Source organism: Pocillopora verrucosa, chromosome 9 (genome assembly GCF_036669915.1).
Source record: "Pocillopora verrucosa isolate sample1 chromosome 9, ASM3666991v2, whole genome shotgun sequence".
In the NCBI taxonomy this organism is placed as follows: Eukaryota; Metazoa; Cnidaria; class Anthozoa; order Scleractinia; family Pocilloporidae; genus Pocillopora; species Pocillopora verrucosa.
In genome coordinates, this window is record NC_089320.1 from 16,788,523 (window position 1) to 16,808,672 (window position 20,150).

The 20,150-nt window shown below is 39.0% G+C and overlaps 1 protein-coding gene across 1 annotated transcript; it reads left to right on the plus strand.

Moving 5' to 3' along the window:
• Positions 1 to 1,135: 1,135 nt before the first annotated feature.
• LOC131800230 (uncharacterized) lies at positions 1,136 to 19,511 on the plus strand. Its single transcript, XM_066172711.1, has 18 exons — positions 1,136 to 1,312; positions 2,429 to 2,603; positions 3,660 to 3,803; positions 4,191 to 4,281; positions 4,453 to 4,542; positions 5,986 to 6,035; positions 6,674 to 6,826; positions 6,971 to 7,061; positions 7,197 to 7,312; positions 7,705 to 7,795; positions 7,967 to 8,056; positions 8,927 to 8,971; positions 9,428 to 9,477; positions 10,114 to 10,251; positions 10,556 to 10,702; positions 11,056 to 11,146; positions 11,258 to 11,376; positions 15,174 to 19,511. The coding sequence occupies exons 2-18, from the start codon at positions 2,481 to 2,483 to the stop codon at positions 18,834 to 18,836; spliced, it is 5,292 nt and encodes a 1,763-aa protein (XP_066028808.1). The 5' UTR covers positions 1,136 to 1,312; positions 2,429 to 2,480; the 3' UTR covers positions 18,837 to 19,511.
• The last annotated feature ends 639 nt before the right edge of the window (positions 19,512 to 20,150 follow it).

Below are 20,150 nucleotides of genomic sequence, written 5' to 3' on the forward strand. Positions count from 1 at the left end.
TGTAAGGCCGCTACGTATGATGGGAATGTCCACGGACTGAATCAAACGCTCAAGGGGTCTATGTTGCGTTGGGCACCGTAGACTCAAAAACAACTTCGCATAATGCGATTAAGTGGAAAGGTAGGGATACTAAATGCGACAGGTGTGTGCCATTAAACCCAAAGTTTGGAAGTATGTGCTGTCTCAGAGCGAGTCACTGCGAGCTATATTATCGCTGCGATAATTGCATTAATGCCAGTCGTAAGAAGAGACATCTCTTAACAATTCAATCGTGTCAAACGAGGCGAATTTTCCTGGTATATTTTCGCCCGATTCATCTTGGAAACGCGTCAAGAAGACGCCTTTCATACGCCTCACAAACTTTCAAGCTCCTGCTAAGAATGATCTTTCCTTTTATCTAACTTCATATGTTGGGTTTGACAAACCTCTAAAACTGGTTACTTCACTCGGTCCGGGTACAGTCGGGAACTTCGCCAGTACCCTTAATTTATCTTCTCCACGCCAATTACCTCTCGACAGCAGCAATGGCCACAAAATCGTGTCTGCTTTTCATATTTTTAAAATAGAAAAATAAGTTGTTTTGAGAAATTTTCACGGAGCTTTAAGGAGGGGCTGGTTTTGGAACGAGTATAAGTAGGCACTCCATGGGACTCACAAAAATTATGAAAGAAAATTGATTGTCGGAGAAGCTTACTAGTAGACTCTTTCCACCATCCGAAACGTTTAGTGTTATCTTGATCCCTCCGAGAAATTTCTACTTTTATTTAATTCAATTTGTCATGCCTATTCTCTTGGCATGATCCGTGCGGTTGAAGAGCTACGAAGGGCCCTTGGCTCCATTTCGCGTGATCTCGTTCTACGGTTTTGTTGAACTAAGATCAGTGGAAATGGCGCAAGGCTGGCTCTACCTCATACAGATTTTTTTTTCAATGATTTTATAGAAGTCAAAAGAGAGAAAAGAGGTTTTGGTTTACAGTTAAAATAAAATACATCGATCGTAACCTCCTTCCCCCCCCCCCCCCCCCCCCTGAATGAAGTCACGATTATTTTTGAAAGTCACGTTATTTTATCCGGATATGTTGCGAGGCGCATGCCCGTTTCCGAATCGGCCAATTCAGAGAATCGCTGAGTCAATTAATTCTAGGAATTTTCAGTTTGCACCTCTTAGCAAAGACACGCAAGTTCATTACTTCTCTGGAGAAATAGATGGTAATTCAATTCATCAGCTTTGAAATGAATTACTTTTTTTGAAGTCTCGACATAGGTGTCAACCATATCTTCAAGCTTTTCACCGTAAGCGACATCTTATCAGGTAAGAATGAACGACCAGAATGTGGTGTAGCTGTTGATGTACGCAAGTCTTGATATCTTGATATGGCTCAGAAAAAAAAAGATAAGTGAAACGCATTGGCAGAAAAGATCCGTCTGATTATTTTTAATTTGGTCAAGGTTGATTGGTCGGAATACGTGTTGCGAAACACTGATAATCCAAGTTTAAAGAAAAGCGAAAGAAAAGCGAAAGAAAAGCGGAAGTAATACGACCTTGTCACTCGAAAGTTCATCTCTCTTTGAGATCATGAATAAATAGAACAGAGAGTCAGTCTTGCACTTCTACTACAACTGTTACATTTCGTCGTTTCAATTATCACTGAAAAATCGACAGAATGCACGAATTAAGCTTCGAAATTCTGAATACTTTTCTGGGAAATTAACAGGTATATCACGAACGTGTATCGACAATCTCGTTTTTATCGATAACTTCGCAACATCGAAATTATTAGTTCACGACTGGGAGGGACAAAATGAAAGAATAAAGCAACATTCTAGCAATTGGATTAAGAGGAACATTTAAAATATCAATGTCCTTGTGAGTAATATAAAGTGATTATATAAAGTGATAGACCCGGAACTAGAAATTTTGCATAATAAAAGCTTTATTCGATCTTTTGTTTAGAGATCGCGGCTTGACTAGACTAAACTTAATTTATTGTTGTTCGATTAGGGTTTGATGACTGGGATGTGAAAATTTATCCTGTTGATGGTTTTGCAGGCGGTTTTTGGTTTTGATCGAATTTTTTTGCGCTTTCGATGATTTTATTTATACGGTTTTGCGGTTTGTAATAGACCCCAATGCCCCCCTTAGTTAGGAGACTTTTTTATACGTGCGCAAAATTGCTGTTTCAATTCGTGACAAACCTCTCAGTTGATCAAACTGGGTGCTGGAGAACCGCTAGAAATTCGCCCTTCGTAACTTTCAAAATCATAGCCTCTTAGAACAGAGGAACACCAAGGTTAAAAATGAATGTAAGAACAGAGCAGAGATGAAAGACGATGGTTTAAGATGGAGGAGATTAAAACGGAGTGAAAACACCGAACTTGAACAATCTAGATCCATAGAATTTAACTGACGTAAGGTTTCTTCCATTAGTTCACTAGGAGGCATAGTCTTCCCTCTACAGTGATATTTGACACCTGTGAGGATGAGCACCGGAAAGGAACTGCCTCGAAAAAATTGCCCATCACCGGATTCGTGCGGTTGGAGTAAGAAAGATATGCTCCACTTTCACTGCCCACGGGAAGATTGTAAATATTCTGCAAGAGAGGTACATATTGAATAAGTTAAAAGCGAAACTGGAATTTTTCTATGGCTGATGTTGCATTTCGAATGACACGTAAAATAACCTCTAAGCTCGATATTCTCTGTTCTGATGAATTTCATAAAAATGCTAAAACAAATGTTATGTAGTATTTTGTAGTAACTGTTGAGATTAAGCTGATAAATCCAGCTACATCCCTTTTTCCTGCGAGATACATGTTCACAATTTATGCAGGTCACCTTTATAACGGATCATTTAGGTTTTTGGTGGTAATTAGTTTCGGAATCCTAGTTGTTGAAACAAATGAGGTTTTTCTTTGTTTCAACCTTGTTGCCTCCGGTAACATTCAGATAATCGTACAAATTTCTAATCTCCTCAGACCTCGAGTTCGTATTAGTTAGGTGTGTTCTCCATTTGCGCTATAATAGTACTATGTTATTACTAAGATATTAAGGGAATGTTATGCATTGAGGGGACAGAAATGATAACTGCGACATCAAACTAGACTGGGACGTCCAACATTAATTGTGGAAACTCACTGACAACTTTTCCTTTCTCTTCATTTCACTTCAGCCGGAGAGGTATACTTTACAATTACAGAACTAAAGCCAACTTTGTGGCTTTAAGCTTGAATCACGTACAAGTTCATGCGATGTCCAAGGTTCGACACGCAATTGTCGAAATCTGGGGAATGAAAATAGCATGAAAAGAACCTTTTGATGTTCTTATAACATATTAGGTTACCATGGCAACATCAGGTTGTAATGGTACAATGGAATTATAATATAGTCAGAGAAATGATCACAATTTGTCGAGAAATAGTTGGGAATTTTTTCATACAGACTTTTAGAGGTAAAACAAAAAGGCTGGAGGCTAAGATCCATCGATTAAATTATTTTTTCTCTATATCGAAACGATTTTGAGCCACCTTAAGGTAGCCGTGTAGTTGTCGGATAAAGTCACGTGTTTGTCATAATAGTCACGAGATTGATATATTTACCAAGATGGAAAGTAGTTAGCGAAGTCTGACGTCAACTGATGCTAAGCACTTCTTCTTGTAAGGAGGGGAAATCGACGAACGCTATTGATGACCAGGAGACTTCTGCTGCAAAAAGTGTAAAGAGGAAGAAAAATAAGAAGAAGAAAAAAAGGCCGCAGAAGGAAGATGACAATGACGAGTCGATTAACCGATTGAGTGGCTTGGATGTAAGTGACGTTAATGAGTTAAATTAACAGCACTAAATATCAGAGTGAGTCGATCTATGATATATAGTTCATAGTCCATTCATGCCTGGAAAACAAAGATTTCTATGTCGTTGTAGTTATTATTTATAATCCCTTCTCTTTTCTAGAATGCTATTCCATCGCAAATTACCTCCAGTATCTCCTCAGCCTTTGTAGTTCGCTGGTACCCCTTTATATCGTTCCTCGACGTAACGATATAACTTCCTTTCAAAGACCACACCTCAGCAACTTCATCCATAGCTCGAACTAATATTTTTATTTGGAATCGGAGCCCAGCGCTATCAGACTAAGAAGTCTTCAACGGAATTTTTGATATATGGCTTATCTGATAACTACTATGTTTTGTAGGTCGCCAGTGAAGAAGGTCTGAAAATACCTTTGCCTGAAGGAAAGCCTTCGCTATCAAGTGTTGCAAAAGGCGACGAAGAAGAACCACACAGTGAGTTATCCATCTGAACACTGTCGGATGATGTGTCCATTCCGATTCCTAAATCCTTGTGTATTTCAAAGAAAATAATATTAATCTTACAATGAGAAAATAATGTTTTAGTTTAATAATGTAACAAGGCTTTTAAGCAGGCGTTTTCGTTAATAGTTTGCTCCTTTTCAGGAGGTAGTGATGCAGATGAGTTTTCCGATGACAAGGACCACGTCGCTTGTACTTTAGGTGATCGAGTCGAAGATTGGAATCCAGAACAAAGTACGAATTATACATAATGTTGGTATCAATAATTCAATCGACCTTGTTCATCTCTGTAACAAAAGTAAAACGCACTCTCGTCTTGAATTACATCTATAGGAGAGACTTAAATCGTTTTGGACTTCGAGTTTGAGAATTGGGAAATATCACTTGGAGAATATCACCGAATATTCCTTAAACTCCACACAATATTTACTTCCTTACAAAACGGGCGTCATGAGCTGTGCAACGCTGGAAACCTGATATCCTATCTGGTTTTCTGCTTGATCACCATGCATGATCACAATCTCTAACTTGTTTCCTAATCTCGTTACGAACTGAGCCACGGTTTACCATCGCGTTATTCCATACCTCGGAAGATGTGGTGCTGACAAGTCGAATTTATCTTCGGAATGAAGCTACCATTTGGGGCTTTTACTGCTTTATCGTAATCTTTGATTTCACCTGTACATGTGTCAGTCAACGTTTCGAATTTTTCTTGAACTTCTTCATTAGGAGATAGAAGAAGTAAAGCTCTCCTCTGGACTTCGTCGTCATCTTTTTATTAGACGATAATCAGGCCCTTGGTGTCTGCACACAAGGAAAAACTCTTCATCCATTGCTGCTATTGTCCTTTAACGTTCAAAGACTCACCTTGAAAATCAATTGGTTCATTAACTGCAGTAGATAGGTCATCGATCTTAATTGACGCCATAACTCAGTTAACAGAGATTTTAGCAAAATCCTCTTTGCTAGATGTCATATTCCAACGCCGTATTCAAACCGATGGAATAGGATTGTCACACGCAAACAGCACACACTCGAATCGTATCCGTTGTGCTTTATAATGCATGTCGCACCTAAGTCGTTGATATACGCAACACTTAAGTGTGCTTCACAAACATGGAAGTATCGATAATTCAATCGACCTTGTTTATTCTTTCTCAATTGTTTCAAATGTTTGTTACAGTATGTTTCTGTTGTAATCTCTTGATTCATTTCATGAACATGCATATCCTTTGAAACATGTCAGAGGATGAAAGTTCCAGTGAAATACCACTTGTGGAGTTGATTTCAAGATACAGAAAAAAGTCCGATATATTGGAGGACTCGAAAAGTCTCTTTCTTCTCTACTTTCTCCTATTTCTTCTTCTATAGGATGGTCAACAAAGGAGTAATCCGAACGTCAGAGGACTGCATCTTTCAGCTAATTGGGTTTTGCCGCCGTGATAATCCTTGATTCTGTTTTTCTTTAGTCTTCCCATCTTCCAAATTAACTTTATCCACAAAGGCAGAGACACCATACTCCTTAATCCCGATTATTGACCACCTCCGTTCCTAATGATGATGCTAGCTTTATAACTCTTACTTGTAATTTAACATAATTTTCTTCATCAAAAAATATTGCCCCAATGCTCACTAAGTTTGCATCACATTTTTAAAAGTAAAACGCTTTGATTGCAGATGAAATGGTAATACGTGAGCATTCCACGCTATGCTTAGATAAAGGAATAGTAAGTATATTTCCAGTCAAGTATTCTACAGCTTTAGTGTTTTATTATACATAAGACATACGAAACATGCAGAGATGGGTTCCGTGCCTTTTACCTCAGAAGGCTCCCTTAGAGAACCAGACGGAGAGGTACACTTAACAATTACAGAACTAAAGCTAACTTTGTGGCTTTAAGCTTGAATTTCTTTAAAACGTACAAGTTCATGCGATGTCCAAGGTATGACACGCAATTGTCGAAATCTGGGGAGTGAAAACAGCATGAAAAGAACCACCAGCCAATTTCTTATGTTTTAATGTTCTTATGACATATCAGGTTACCATAACAACACCAAGTTGTAATGTTACAATGGAATACTAACAGTTAGAGAAATGATCACAATTTGTTGAGAAGTAATTGGGAATTTTTCCTCACAAACTTTAGGGGTAAAACAAAAAGGCCTGGAGGCTAAGATCCATCAATTAAATTATTTTTACAATATATCATAACGATATTGAGCCACCTTAAGGTAGCCGTGTGGTTGTCGGATAAAGTCACGTGTTTGTCATGATGGTCACCAGATTTTTATGTTGACCAAGATGAATTATAGTAATCAGCTAAAAATCTGACGTCAACTGATGCTGAGCGCTTCTTGTTGTAAGGAGGCAAAATCGATGAACACTATTGACGACCAGAAGGCCTCTGCTGAAAAAAGTGTAAAGAAAAAGAAAAAGAAAAAGAAGAAGAAGAATAAAGGGCTGGAGAAGGCAGATGGCAATGACGAGAGGATTAACCAAGCAGTGAGTGGCTTAGATGTTAGTGACCTTTACCATAACGACTTCATCCAGGGCTTAAACTAAAATGTTTAATCTGGATTCGGAGCCAGGCACCATAAGCTTACAGAATCTCCAACGACATCTTTGACATATGGCTTATCTGAGGTCTGTTATGGTTTATAGGTAGCCACTGAAGAAGGTCTGAAAGTAACTTTACCAGAAGAGAAGCCTTTGCCTCATAGTGCTACAAAAGACGATGAAGAAGCACCACACAGTGAGTTATCCATCCAAATACTGCCGGATGATGTATTAATTTCGATCTATTAATCCTTTGGCTTATTTCCAAGCAAATTACGTTTGTTTAATAGTGACAGAATGATTTCTTTATTACGGTTAGTTCCTTTTTCAGGAGACAGTGATGTCGACAAGAACACTTCTACTTCAAAAATTGAAAATAAAAATAAAAAGCATGAGAAGGCAGATAGCAACGACGAGAGTATTAACCGAACAGTGAGTGGCTTGGATGTAAGTGACGTTAATGAGTTAAATTAACAGCACTAAGTATCAGAGAAAGTCAATCTATGATATATAGTTCACAGTCCATTTATGTCTGGCGAACAAAGATTTCCATGTTGTTGTAGTTGTTGTTTATAAACCCTTCTCTTATGATAAAAAGGATGCTATTCCATCGCAAATTACCTCCAGTATCTCCTCAGCCTTTGTAGTTCGCTGGCACCCATTTATATCGTTCCTCGATGTAACGATACAACTTCCTTTCAAAAACCACATCTTAGCAACTTCATCCAGAGCTCGAAGTAATATTTTTATTTGAAATCGGAGCCAAGCGCTGTAAGACTAAAGAGTCTTCAACGGAATTTTTAATATATGGCTTATCTGATAACTACTATGTTTTGTAGGTCGCCAGTGAGGAAGGTCTAAAAATACCTTTGCTAGAAAGAAAGCCTTCGCTATCAAATGTTACAAAAGACGATAAAGAAGCACCACACAGTGAGTTATTCATCTGAACACTTTCGCATGAAGTGTCCATTCCGATTCCGAGATCCTTGTGTATTTCCAAGAAAATAATATGAATCGCACAATGAGAATATAATGTTTTAGTTTAATAATGTAACAAGGCTTTTAAGCAGAGCTTTTCGTTAATAGTTTGCTCCTTTTCAGAAGGTAGTGATGCAGATGAGTTTTCCGATGACAAGGACCAAGTCGCTTGTACTTTAGGTGATCGAGTCGAAGATTGGAACCCAGAGCAAAGTACGCATTATACATAATGTCGGTATCGATAATTCAATCGACCTTGAATATCTCTGTAACAACAGTGAAACGCTCTCTCGTCTTGACTTGAATTAAATCAATAAGGGAGACTTAAATCGTTTTGGACTTCGGGTCTGAGAATTGGGAAATATCACCTATGGAATATCACCGGATATTCCTTAAACTCCAAATAATACTTACTTCCTTTCAAAACGGGCGTCATGAGTTGTACAAGGCTGGAAACCTGATATCCTATCTGGTTTTCTGCTTGATCACCATGCATGATTACAATCTCTAACCAGTTACCTAATCTCGTTGCGAATTGAGCCTCGGTTTCACCATCGCGTTGTTCCATACCTCGCCGGAAGATGTGGTGCTGACAAGTCGAATTTATCTTCGGAATGAAGCTACCATCTGGGGCTTTCACTGCTTTGTCGTAATCTTTGATTTCACCTGTATATGTGTCGGTCAACGTTTCGAATGTTTCTGTTTTAATCTCTTATTTCATTTCATGAATATATCCTTTGAAACATGTCAGAGGATGAAAGTTCCAGTGAAATATCACTAGTGGGGTTAATTTCAAGATACAGAAAAAAGTCCGATATATTGGAGGACTCGAAAAGTCTCTTTCTTCTCTACTTTCTCCTGTTTCTCCTTCCATAGGATGGTCAACAAAGGAGTAATCCAAATTTGTTTCGAAAATAATTTTGAAAAGAAAGGGGTTCGGGTAGATAAAATAATTCGCCGAAACTAAGTCCAAATTTGCATATCATATTTCCTTTCACGGAAATAATGAATGCTAGTTCCTTTGTAATAACATTTTCTACCGAATATTTTAAAATGTGTTTGTTTGTTTCTTTCTACTTTTAGGCATTTTCGTTGAGGGCAAGGCCTCTTCTACAGACCACGAAACTGGTTGGTTTAATTCAAGCAGTTCACACTCTAACTGGTTTTCTGATAATGAATCAGGCACGAGTGCTTTTAAATATTGAGCGTACAGGCTATTAAAACAAGGGAATATTACCGAATGTTCCCTAAACTTCACATAAAATTTATAATGCCTTTCAAAGTGGGCGTCGGGTGTTTTAAAACGTCAGAGGACTGCATCTTTCAGCTAATTGGGTTTTGCCGCCGTGATAATCCTTGATTCTGTCTTTCTTTAGTCTTCCCATCTTCCAAATTAACTTTATCCACAAAGGCAGAGACACCATACTCCTTAATCCCGATTATTGACCACCTCCGTTCCTAATGATGATGCTAGCTTTATAACTCTTACTTGTAATTTAACATAATTTTCTTCATCAAAAAATATTGCCCCAATGCTCACTAAGTTTGCATCACATTTTTAAAAGTAAAACGCTTTGATTGCAGATGAAATGGTAATACGTGAGCATTCCACGCTATGCTTAGATAAAGGAATAGTAAGTATATTTCCAGTCAAGTATTCTACAGCTTTAGTGTTTTATTATACATAAGACATACGAAACATGCAGAGATGAGTTCCATGCCTTTTACCTCAGAAGGCTCCCTTAGAGAACCAGACGGAGAGGTACACTTAACAATTACAGAACTAAAGCTAACTTTGTGGCTTTAAGCTTGAATTTCTTTAAAACGTACAAGTTCATGCGATGTCCAAGGTATGACACGCAATTGTCGAAATCTGGGGAGTGAAAACAGCATGAAAAGAACCACCAGCCAATTTCTTATGTTTTAATGTTCTTATGACATATCAGGTTACCATAACAACACCAAGTTGTAATGTTACAATGGAATACTAACAGTTAGAGAAATGATCACAATTTGTTGAGAAGTAATTGGGAATTTTTCCTCACAAACTTTAGGGGTAAAACAAAAAGGCCTGGAGGCTAAGATCCATCAATTAAATTATTTTTACAATATATCATAACGATATTGAGCCACCTTAAGGTAGCCGTGTGGTTGTCGGATAAAGTCACGTGTTTGTCATGATGGTCACCAGATTTTTATGTTGACCAAGATGAATTATAGTAATCAGCTAAATCTGACGTCAACTGATGCTGAGCGCTTCTTGTTGTAAGGATGCAAAATCGATGAACACTATTGACGACCAGAAGGCCTCTGCTGAAAAAAGTGTAAAGAAAAAGAAAAAGAAGAAGAAGAAGAAGAATAAAGGGTTGGAGAAGGCAGATGGCAATGACGAGAGGATTAACCAAGCAGTGAGTGGCTTAGATGTTAGTGACCTTTACCATAACGACTTCATCCAGGGCTTAAACTAAAATGTTTAATCTGGATTCGGACAAACTTTAGGGGTAAAACAAAAAGGCCTGGAGGCTAAGATCCATCAATTAAATTTTTTTTACAATATATTAAAACGATATTGAGCCACCTTAAAGTAGCCGTGGGGTTGTCGGATAAAGTCACGTGTTTGTCATGATGGTCACCAGATTGATATATTGACCAAGATGAAAAGTAATCAGCGAAGTCTGATGTCAACTGATGCTAAGCGCTTTTTCTTGTAAGGAGGCGAAATCGATGAACGATATTGATGACCAGAAGGCCTCTGCTGCAAAAAGTGTAAAGAAGAAGAAAAATAAGAAGAAGAATAAAAGCCCGGAGAAGGCAGATGGCAATGACGAGAGGATTAACCAAACAGCGAGCGGCTTAGATGTTAGTGACCTTCATAAGTTAACGGCACTAAGAATTAGCATGACTGAATCAGTCTATATGGTAGTTCTGGCAAGCAGAGATTTTTATGTTTTTAACCCTTTTACTCTTAGAATCGAAAGGATGTTATTCTAACGAATATTACCTGCGATATTTCCCCAGCCTCGGTGGCTCGCTGATAGCCATTTACATCGTCCTTGGTATCATTTCTTGTCCAAGGACAACACCATAACGACTTCATCTAGGGCTTAAACTAAACTGCTTCATCTGGATTCGGAGCCAGGCGCCATAAGCTCACAGAATCTCCTACGACATCTTTGATATATGGCTTATCTGCGTTTTTTTATGGTTTGTAGGGAGCCACTGAAGAAGGTCAGAATGTAACTTTACTAGAGGAGAAGCCTTTGCCACCTTATGTTACAAAAGACGATGAAGAAGCACCACACAGTGAGTTATCCATCCAAATGCTGCCGGATGATGTATCAATTTCGATCTCCTTTCGTTTATTTCCAAGTAAACAATGTTAGTTCCATACTGATAGAATGATTTCTTTATTAGGGTTAGCTCCTTCTTCAGGGGATAGTGATGACGACCAGAACACCTCTACTTTAAAAAGCGAAAAGAAAAATAGAAGCCCGGAGAAGGCAGATGGCAATGACGAGAGGATTAACCGAACAGTGAGTAGCTTGGATGTATGTGACGTTAATGAGTTAAATTAACAGCACTAATTACCAGAGTAAGTCAAACTATGATATAAAATTCACAGCCCATTGTTGTCTGGCAAACAAAGATTTCTGTGTTGTTGTAGGTATTGTTTATATATGTTCCTTACTCTTATGATAAAAAGGATACTATTCCATCGCAAATTACCTCCAGTATCTCCTCAGTCTCTGTAATTCACTGGTACCCATTTATATCGTCCTTGATATAACTTCTTTTCAAAGACCATACCTTAGCAACTTTATCCAGGGCTCGATTCGCACGAGTCCACTCAACTCCTCTTCATTAGAGTCGATCCATCTCACCGGAAGTCGATTCGCAGAACAACACCTTGATGCACACTTATGTTTTAAATGGAGGGTTGTCTAATACCACGGCTTAATACAAGTCGTCTAATGTATTCACGAGTCATACAATTCGTCGATGCATGAATATTCATTACAGAAACCATGGAAACGAAACGAGTCGTAAGGCTGTGCTTACTATCCATGAATGTCATTAGGGAGATTTAGATATTTTTCACCACTTTGAGAGGACTGACCCCTGAGGGTTGTGTGTCGATTCGTACGAGTCGTTGATTCATGAATATTCATTACGGAAACCATGGAAACGATATGCATCATTTGTTTTTTGTGGCAACCCTTCAAACTTGTTCGATGCGTTAGTAACGGCGAGCGGATATCAAGATGATTTTTTGGAAGAAACCGATAGGAGACCAAGTCTTGTGCACTTCAGCGGTGGTTCTATGGTGGAAAAATCTCCCTAATGACATTCATGGAAAGAAAGCACAGCCTTACGACTCGTTTCGTTTCCATGGTTTCCTTGGTGAATATTCATGGTTCGACGAATCGACGCACCACCATCAGGGGTCAGTCTCCCTGGTAAGGGGCACGGGTCGAACGACTCGTGAATACATTAGACGACTCGTGAATACAGTAAACGACTTGTATCGATCCGTAACATTGGACATACTTGGATTCCTCAGAAAAAAAATTATCGAACAATTTTTTAAAACCTCCTTTCAATATCTGTTTTGAAAAAAACAGATATTGAAAGCACGATTTGAGCACTTATAGGACAGTGTACGTGTCATGCTTGTAATTGGACAGTGTAATAGGACAGTTAAAGGGACAGTTAACATGTCATGTCTGTGTAATACTGGACCAGAAAGCGTCATGTGCGCACGCTGTTGTCTCGCATTTCGCCGTGTTAATTGTTGTTTTATTTTTGTAAAAACGTGTAACTGATGTTTAGTTTCTTTCTCAAATTTTGTCATAGTTTTGATCGATTGGTAACAGAACTTCGTGTCGTTCAATTCTTTCTGTAATCATACTCGTGATTGACAAATCGGACTTCTGCTTCGCAGTCTTCCGATTATGTTTTAAAATCGCTTGTATGATTACAGACCGAATTGAACTCTACTCGGTCCTATTACCATTCATAAGCACGCGCGTCATTTCATCGCTTCACGGTACACTTTGCTGCAGCTGGAAGCAAGGGTTTTTGAAGTAACACTTGAATTAACTAAACTCGATAGGTGGAAAGTCTCGAGCGTATGGAACAATTTCATATATAATTTGTGGGAAAATTACCCAAATTTAAACGACGTCGACTCAAAATGTTCCTCGAGTAGTTCCTTTCTAGGTTATAATTTAAATCCTCGAGTAATGGGCTTCGTGCACGCTTTTAGCTTCATCTTTTTTTCCTTTCAAATAATTATTTTTTAATTTCCCCAATTTAAAGGGGATAATTTGTTCACCAAAATTATGCAATAAAAAATATAGGTCATCGTGAGAGCTTAAGATCATCGTACCTCTTTACCCGGTCATGGATTGAAAAGCAAAACCGTGTTCTTGGAATGCGCGCGCTCTCATTCCCCTTATTACGTGATTTTTATGCGCAATACACGATGCGAAGTACAAAACTAAGGGATCACCTTGATGTCGATGTTGCTCATTACAAAAGTACTCGGCGTGCCCGCTTTTCGGCTTTTGTGGGTTCCTATGATTAGGATAAGAAAATCTACGGACAAATCAGATCAGGAGAGCAACCATTTCCTGTTCAAAAAAGCAATAGCTTGAATGTCTTCTGGTCCTCGACAGATTTTTTTTAAAAACAGCAGTCTCATTTCTGGAGGCAAAATCTTCAAAGGAAGGAAGGCATCTCCATTCGTGCAATTCGATTCGAGTAAAATTCGAAAACATTTCTAACCCTTCCTTTTAGCCACTTGCGGAATATATTTTAAGTATCTTGTAAATCGACTTCCGGTATGACATTTCCACCTCAAGAAGAACGGTTTATTCAGATTACCGTAACCGCGAATCGACTTCCGGTAGATCGATTCGAAGGCTGCCTTCGACGAATCGACTCAATTTGGGTGTTTTGGACAACCCTCATATCCGCAGCGGATATTGCTTTTATTATGTCGAGTTCAAAGTGTGTCGAGCTACCAAGCCCCTCGTCCATGTAGAGTTCTCAACCTTTCTTTTTTCCTTCTTTTTCTTAAACTTCTGCAAACTCAGGGAAAATTGTCTTTTAGCAAAAAACAATAAAACAATTATTACATCTGGATTTCGCATGATATCAAAATAAAATTGTATATCCAGAATATTCAAGGTCAAGGTAAGGGTTATCAGCCGAACCGCTAAGGCTGAGGCTGATTACCCCAATCGAGACCTTGATTATTCTGGATATCACAGAAACCGAATCTTGTAATCATTTTGTTATACATTGAACGAAAAAAAAAAGATCACGACAGTAAGTGGAACTGATAATTAATTTCTATACGTGTAAATATATACAAATCAGCAGACAGTACAAAGCGCGTTAACTTGACATGATTACCCTTGGAAATCATGCACTGCGGTCATACATGACAAGAGTGCCCGTGACCTTGAGAGTCCTTGACGTGATTATTGTATAATCTGCAGCTACATGACGTCCTAGGCGCGAAAAATTGAAAATTCTCTGTGCACTTTCGACCAATCAGAAAAGAGTAGGGAATTGAATGTATGATATCTTGAATAATCAAACCTTGTGTCTGTGTTATCAGCCTCAGCCTTCGGCTTCGGCAGGCAACTCAGACCTCGGCATTGATAGTCTATGATATCATTATCAACCTCATCCAATAATAGCTTAATCATAGCTTAATCCCTAATCATGAATGATGATGATCCCTAATGACAATAATCCTAATGATCCCTAGTGATAATGCACGGGGTAGAAGTTTCTTAGGTGTCGCGTTACACCTGACGAAATTCGAAATCGTCAGTTTCTTTGTAGAAAAACTATGCAAGGGAATATTAGAGGTCCTCAGCGGGGTTAACCTATAGCCGTGAAACGACCAAAAAATTTAGCCCTTAGGCGTAAAAATTGACAAATTTTAACCGTTAGTCGTAAAAAAAGTTAACCGTAAAAAATTTGTCTGGTGGAAACAATGGAAAGATGTTAACTATTAGCCTTAAATTGGCCAAAACTTTAACCGTTAGCCGTAAAAGCCATCACCCTATTGAGACCCTCATATTAAGCTGGCGATAATGCTGCTCCCAAGAAATTTCTCGGATACTCGGAATGTTGGAAAAAAGGTTAAACAAGATCTATTTAACAAAAAAGGAGCCGATTAGATCTTTCATTGTTCTTGAGATATTCGTCCATAGCCTGTTTTGAGGCATATACGAATGACACTGAAACTGATATCGTTTTCATCAATGCGTTTTTATTAAAGTCTCTTGTCATTTGTTTCAATCTTTTCCAGGAAACCAGTTTTGAATTCCTCATTATTCTTGATGAATTGTTGCTAGACATCTTGAAAGCATCCGGTGAACAGTCTATGGATGTCCAACGTTTGGAAAAAGAGGTTTTGGACAGGACAGGTTGCGATTTTAGTACTTTATATGAGATTATAAAAGAAACAGAGCAAGGATCACATGGTGTGGAAGATTTTATTTTGAAAGACTCCAATTTTTTTGAGCTAAAAGATTCAATGGTGCGTTCCATCTCTCAATTCTCCCCTCATAGGCTAGGTGAAAAAATAGATCTTGACTTCTCGCGCCAACACATCTCTTCGTGTCGCAACTTCGTTGACTGGTGCTTATTACCAGCAAGGGATGCTCGTTCAATCGTTCTCGCATATTGTACCATAGGGGACAAAACTTGGCCATTTGGAGTTCTAGATCTTCTACTTTGGTTTTGTCCTCTTCTTGAGGAGGTAGATCTCACGGGATGCGTGTGTCTGCGCAGGTCCAATTTTATCAAGAGGCCTCCTCCTTGCAGAGTAATTGATCACGAGTGCTTAAGTCCTTCGTACCTTTTAAATTCCGATGATGCTGTTGAAAAAATTAGTGACATGCTCAGTCACGATCATTTATCATTTTCATTGCATTCAGATGGCTGGACTCTCCTTCACAGTGCAGTTCTGCTCGGAAGCCAAGAGCTAGTAAAATCGTTCTTTGCACATTACAAAACTATTGGTAACGATAACTACTTCAAAAGCGTACATTTTAAAACTGCGCGAGAGCTTGCCATTACTCTCCACCGCTGTGATATTCTAGAGCTGTTCAAAGAGATCTACCCATTAGAGGACATGTCTCCATCACTGTTCCTCCACCTCTGTTTTTATCCAAAACATGGTATGACAAAATTTAAACACCCTTTTGAAATCGTAACTTCGAACAAAGACGCATTGAGAATAACCGAGAAATTACACGCTATTCAGGATTGCAGTCTGACAAGACTTTTGCAGACATATTTGAGGGAACTGGACATTACCTTTAAAGAAGAAATGTTAAAAAAGCTTATGAGGCACCTGGAAGAATACACGAGACCAGATAATTCTTATCCAAACAATCCCTGCTGGAATGATAGAGAGGTTTGTGAAGCAGTAAAGATTTTGGTTAAAGAAACTGGATGTTCTGTTCACGGGAAAGTAGAAGGATTTCCATACCTCATGCTTTCCATGCCAAATGTGCAACTGGCAGAATTTTTTATTCAGGAAGGAGTCCGAATTGACGAAAAAGATCAGCTAGGTCACACATGTCTTTTTCACGCTGTAGAAAAAGCGATAGCAAGTAATTTGCCTGAGAGATGGTACAATTTTATCACTTTCTTGCTTAAAAACAAAGCTAACCCTAATGAAAGAGACGACTTAAGTGAGACTCCCCTTTTGTACAGTTTGTCCTACCTACTTTCTTCATGTAATTTTGGTGCCCACCGCCAGCCTGATACTCTTTATCCGGCATATGGCAATTATTCCGGGATTCAAGCTGTGAAAACCTGGAGTCTTCTTTTGGAGGCTAAAGCAAGACCTAACGCCAAAGACGAAAACGACAGGTCTCTTCTGCATGTTCTCCTATCCCTTTTAAAAACTGGCCATTTAACGTCATCCCAGGGGCGTGAGATAGTTTGCAAAGGCATTCCCATCTTGGAAAAGTATGAAATGAAAATCAATTCCAGTGATTCTGAAGGGAACACAGCTTTACATATGTGGGCAAGCCTGATGCTCCCATCAATCAGTGATGAAATGATTAAAATTGGGTCCGAAATCGTCTCCCATGGTGGAAACGTCAATTCAAGAAACAACAAAGGAGATACACCTTTCCACATGTTAGTGAAGGAAGGTTTTGTGCGAGAAGACTTGGTTGAACCAAATTTATGGAGCAGAATTCTAGCCCTTGGAATGAATCCTTGGATTGCAAACTGTGATGGGGAGTGCCCATTTGAAGTCCTTTTAGGAAACGAATCTTTTGGAAGTGCATTCACTTTTCTGAAGGCAATTTTCGAAGACGATCAAAATCGGGACATGGCTGAGTCTGCCAGGCGTTATAGAAATATGAGTGGAGACTACCTACTTCATACGTTATGCATTGTTAACAATGAAAATGTCCTAGAAATCTGTGAGTATTTGCTCGGCCATGGATGTGAGGTTAATGTGCAAAACGAGTGCAGACAAACACCTCTGCATTTGCTCTACAACAAAGTAAGTGAAACGGACTCCTCGCTTTCCCAACAAACAATCGATTTCATTCGACTTCTTGAAAGATACAATGCTGACATGACTCTCTCTGATATTGATGGGAACACTTGCAAAGATATGCTCTCTAAATATCAAAGGTTAAAGATTCCAAAAACAATGAAATGGATTTCTGAGTCCATCGTCCATAAAGCTGTACTGTCTGAGGTGGTGCTCAGTAAGAACTCTCAAAATGTTGAAAATTACCACTATCATACGAGGCCAATAGGAAAAGGTACATTTTCCTGTGTGTTTCCTGCGATCAATAAGATGGATGGCCGAGAAGTAGCATTAAAACGTCTGGAAAAAGCGAGATTAGCAAAGACGGAAGGTATGCTTGAGAGAGAAATCAGCTGCCTCTTAAAATTGTCAAGTTGCCCGAATGTTGTTAATTACATCACTTGCACAAGAGACTCCAACTTTGAGTTCATAGTTATAGAGCTGATGGAGGGTTCTTTGGACTATCTCAGTTCCGCTAAAGTAAGCAGTCAGGCCCTCACAATCTGCTCACAGATTGCTCTTGGTATGAAGTTTTTGCATGGGAGCGATGTTCTTCATCGGGATCTGAAACCTCAAAACATTTTGTATCGAACCAAGCCAGAATTTATCGTAAAACTCAGCGATTTTGGACTCAGTAAATTCCTGCAGCAAACTAGTACTGACAGCAAATCTGTGATGCACTCAAAGGCGGGAACACGTTGTTGGATGGCCCCTGAGCTCTTGGCAAAGACCCATGAAGGGCACAGTAAAGCCACCGACATTTACAGCTGTGGTATTCTTTTCCACTATGTCATGTCGGGAAAGAAGCATCCTTTTAGCAGCTCTGACAAGTCGCTCAAGTCAAATCTTCACGAAATAGAACAAAACATTCACAGGAACAAAATGCATTTATGCTCCTCTCTCTCTCCAGAGGCTTCCCACCTCATAAAGGAAATGCTTTCAAAAGATCCAGAAAGTCGGCCAACAGCCTCCTCCTTGCGCAAGTTTCCTTTTTTCTGGGATGATTGTAGGAAAGTGGAATTTCTGAAATCAGTAGGAGATCTTAAAGAATTTAAAGAGCCTCGTATTGGTCTCCTACGTCAGTTGAGTGAAGTGGAAAGTAATCTGGAAAAGTTTTTCTCTAATCATTTTCGCACAACCATTCATTGGTCTGATGCGATCAGAAATATTTATGACGATGTTATGTTTAAATGGCCCAAACGAGAATACCATACCAGATCGGCTGTTGAACTCGTACGGTTTATCCGAAATGCGTACGTCCACGCTGACAAACTTAAAAAACAAACCAGAAAGGATTTGGAGAAGTTTGTTGTCCTCGAAGTCTTTCCGTATCTAGTTACAGACCTTTATAAAGCAATAAAGGGTTACAGCTCATGGAAAAATAGGATAGACATAAAACAATTTTTTTAAAACTAAAGATGCGGTGGAGGTTACGAGTGGAGTTTTGCACCAGCAGCAACAGTGGAGATACCGGTGTAACACGTAATTAGACGTACGTAATTATCTAAAAGGTTAAGTTAGCTTTGAGCTTGAGGCGGCCGACGTAATACTATATTTAAGTTAGCTCAAACTCTCACAAAGACGAAATTAGCGTCATCCGATGTGACGATCAATTGGATTTCGAGGACTTGCTTCCATATCCATACGACACCTCCTATTGCGTCGTAGATGCTTTAATGACAAACTAATGTAGAGTATCATAAGAAAAAAAGAACACTGAGAGACATTAGCCTACTACAAGAGATTATAAACTGATTATTACTTAAAATCTCATGCCTGCTATGATGGACATTGCCAATAAATTGAGGACAATGCAGAGAACTCTGATTGAAAACGAAATTCTGGCATAAATCGTTAAAGTTTGACAGAATACCAGGGGTAAATGCTATTTCGGAAAATTTCTTTATTACCCTCCACAACTTCATCGTTAAATTTTGTTTAGCGGCTCGGCCGAAACGTCAAAAGTGTCTCTGTCCTTCTCTCTCTCTCTCTCTCTCTCTCTCTCTCTCTCTCTCTCTCTCTCTCTCTCTCTCTCTCTCTCTCTCTCTCTCTCTCTCTCTCTCTCTCTCTCTCTCTCTCTCTCTCTCTCTCTCTCTCTCTCTCTCTTTCCATTGATAATCTATGTCAACAAAAAGAGCTTTACCCGGTCATACCAGCCTGAGTGGCAGTCTTTTGCGTCTCTTTTGATCCACGGGATGAGCGTAAGCGAGTGAAATCACGCAAGAACATAAAATAAAAAATCGGTGGCAGAAATAATAATAAAGGGTCAGTCGAAGCGTACTTCTCTATTAATCATGAGCCTTTTCATTTCAGCCATAGCCTCCGTTTTCAGCGATTAATATCATCTAGCACATGTCCAGCAGAACTAGCGTTTTTTTTTTTTTTTTTTTTTTTTGCGTTTTGTAGGCGAACGGAGACTCGCGTTGCCTCGCGTATGTCTCCGTTCGATTGAGGAACGCAAAAATAAAATTACCCCTGTTCTGCAGGCTGTCTCGCAAACGGACCAAAAGCCTGGTATCTAAGCTTCTATTGTGATCAGTCCGCAGTGATCCGGAACGTTAGACATCATTTTTGTTTCCTAGCCCATATACATTTTGGCTACGAACGAAAGATGAAATCAAAATAGGAAATATACAAGGAAATGCAGTGAGGTTCATCCTTCCTGAGATTTAATGGAGCCAATACCATTAAGCTAATTAGAGCGGCTGAAAGCTAGTAGTTTTT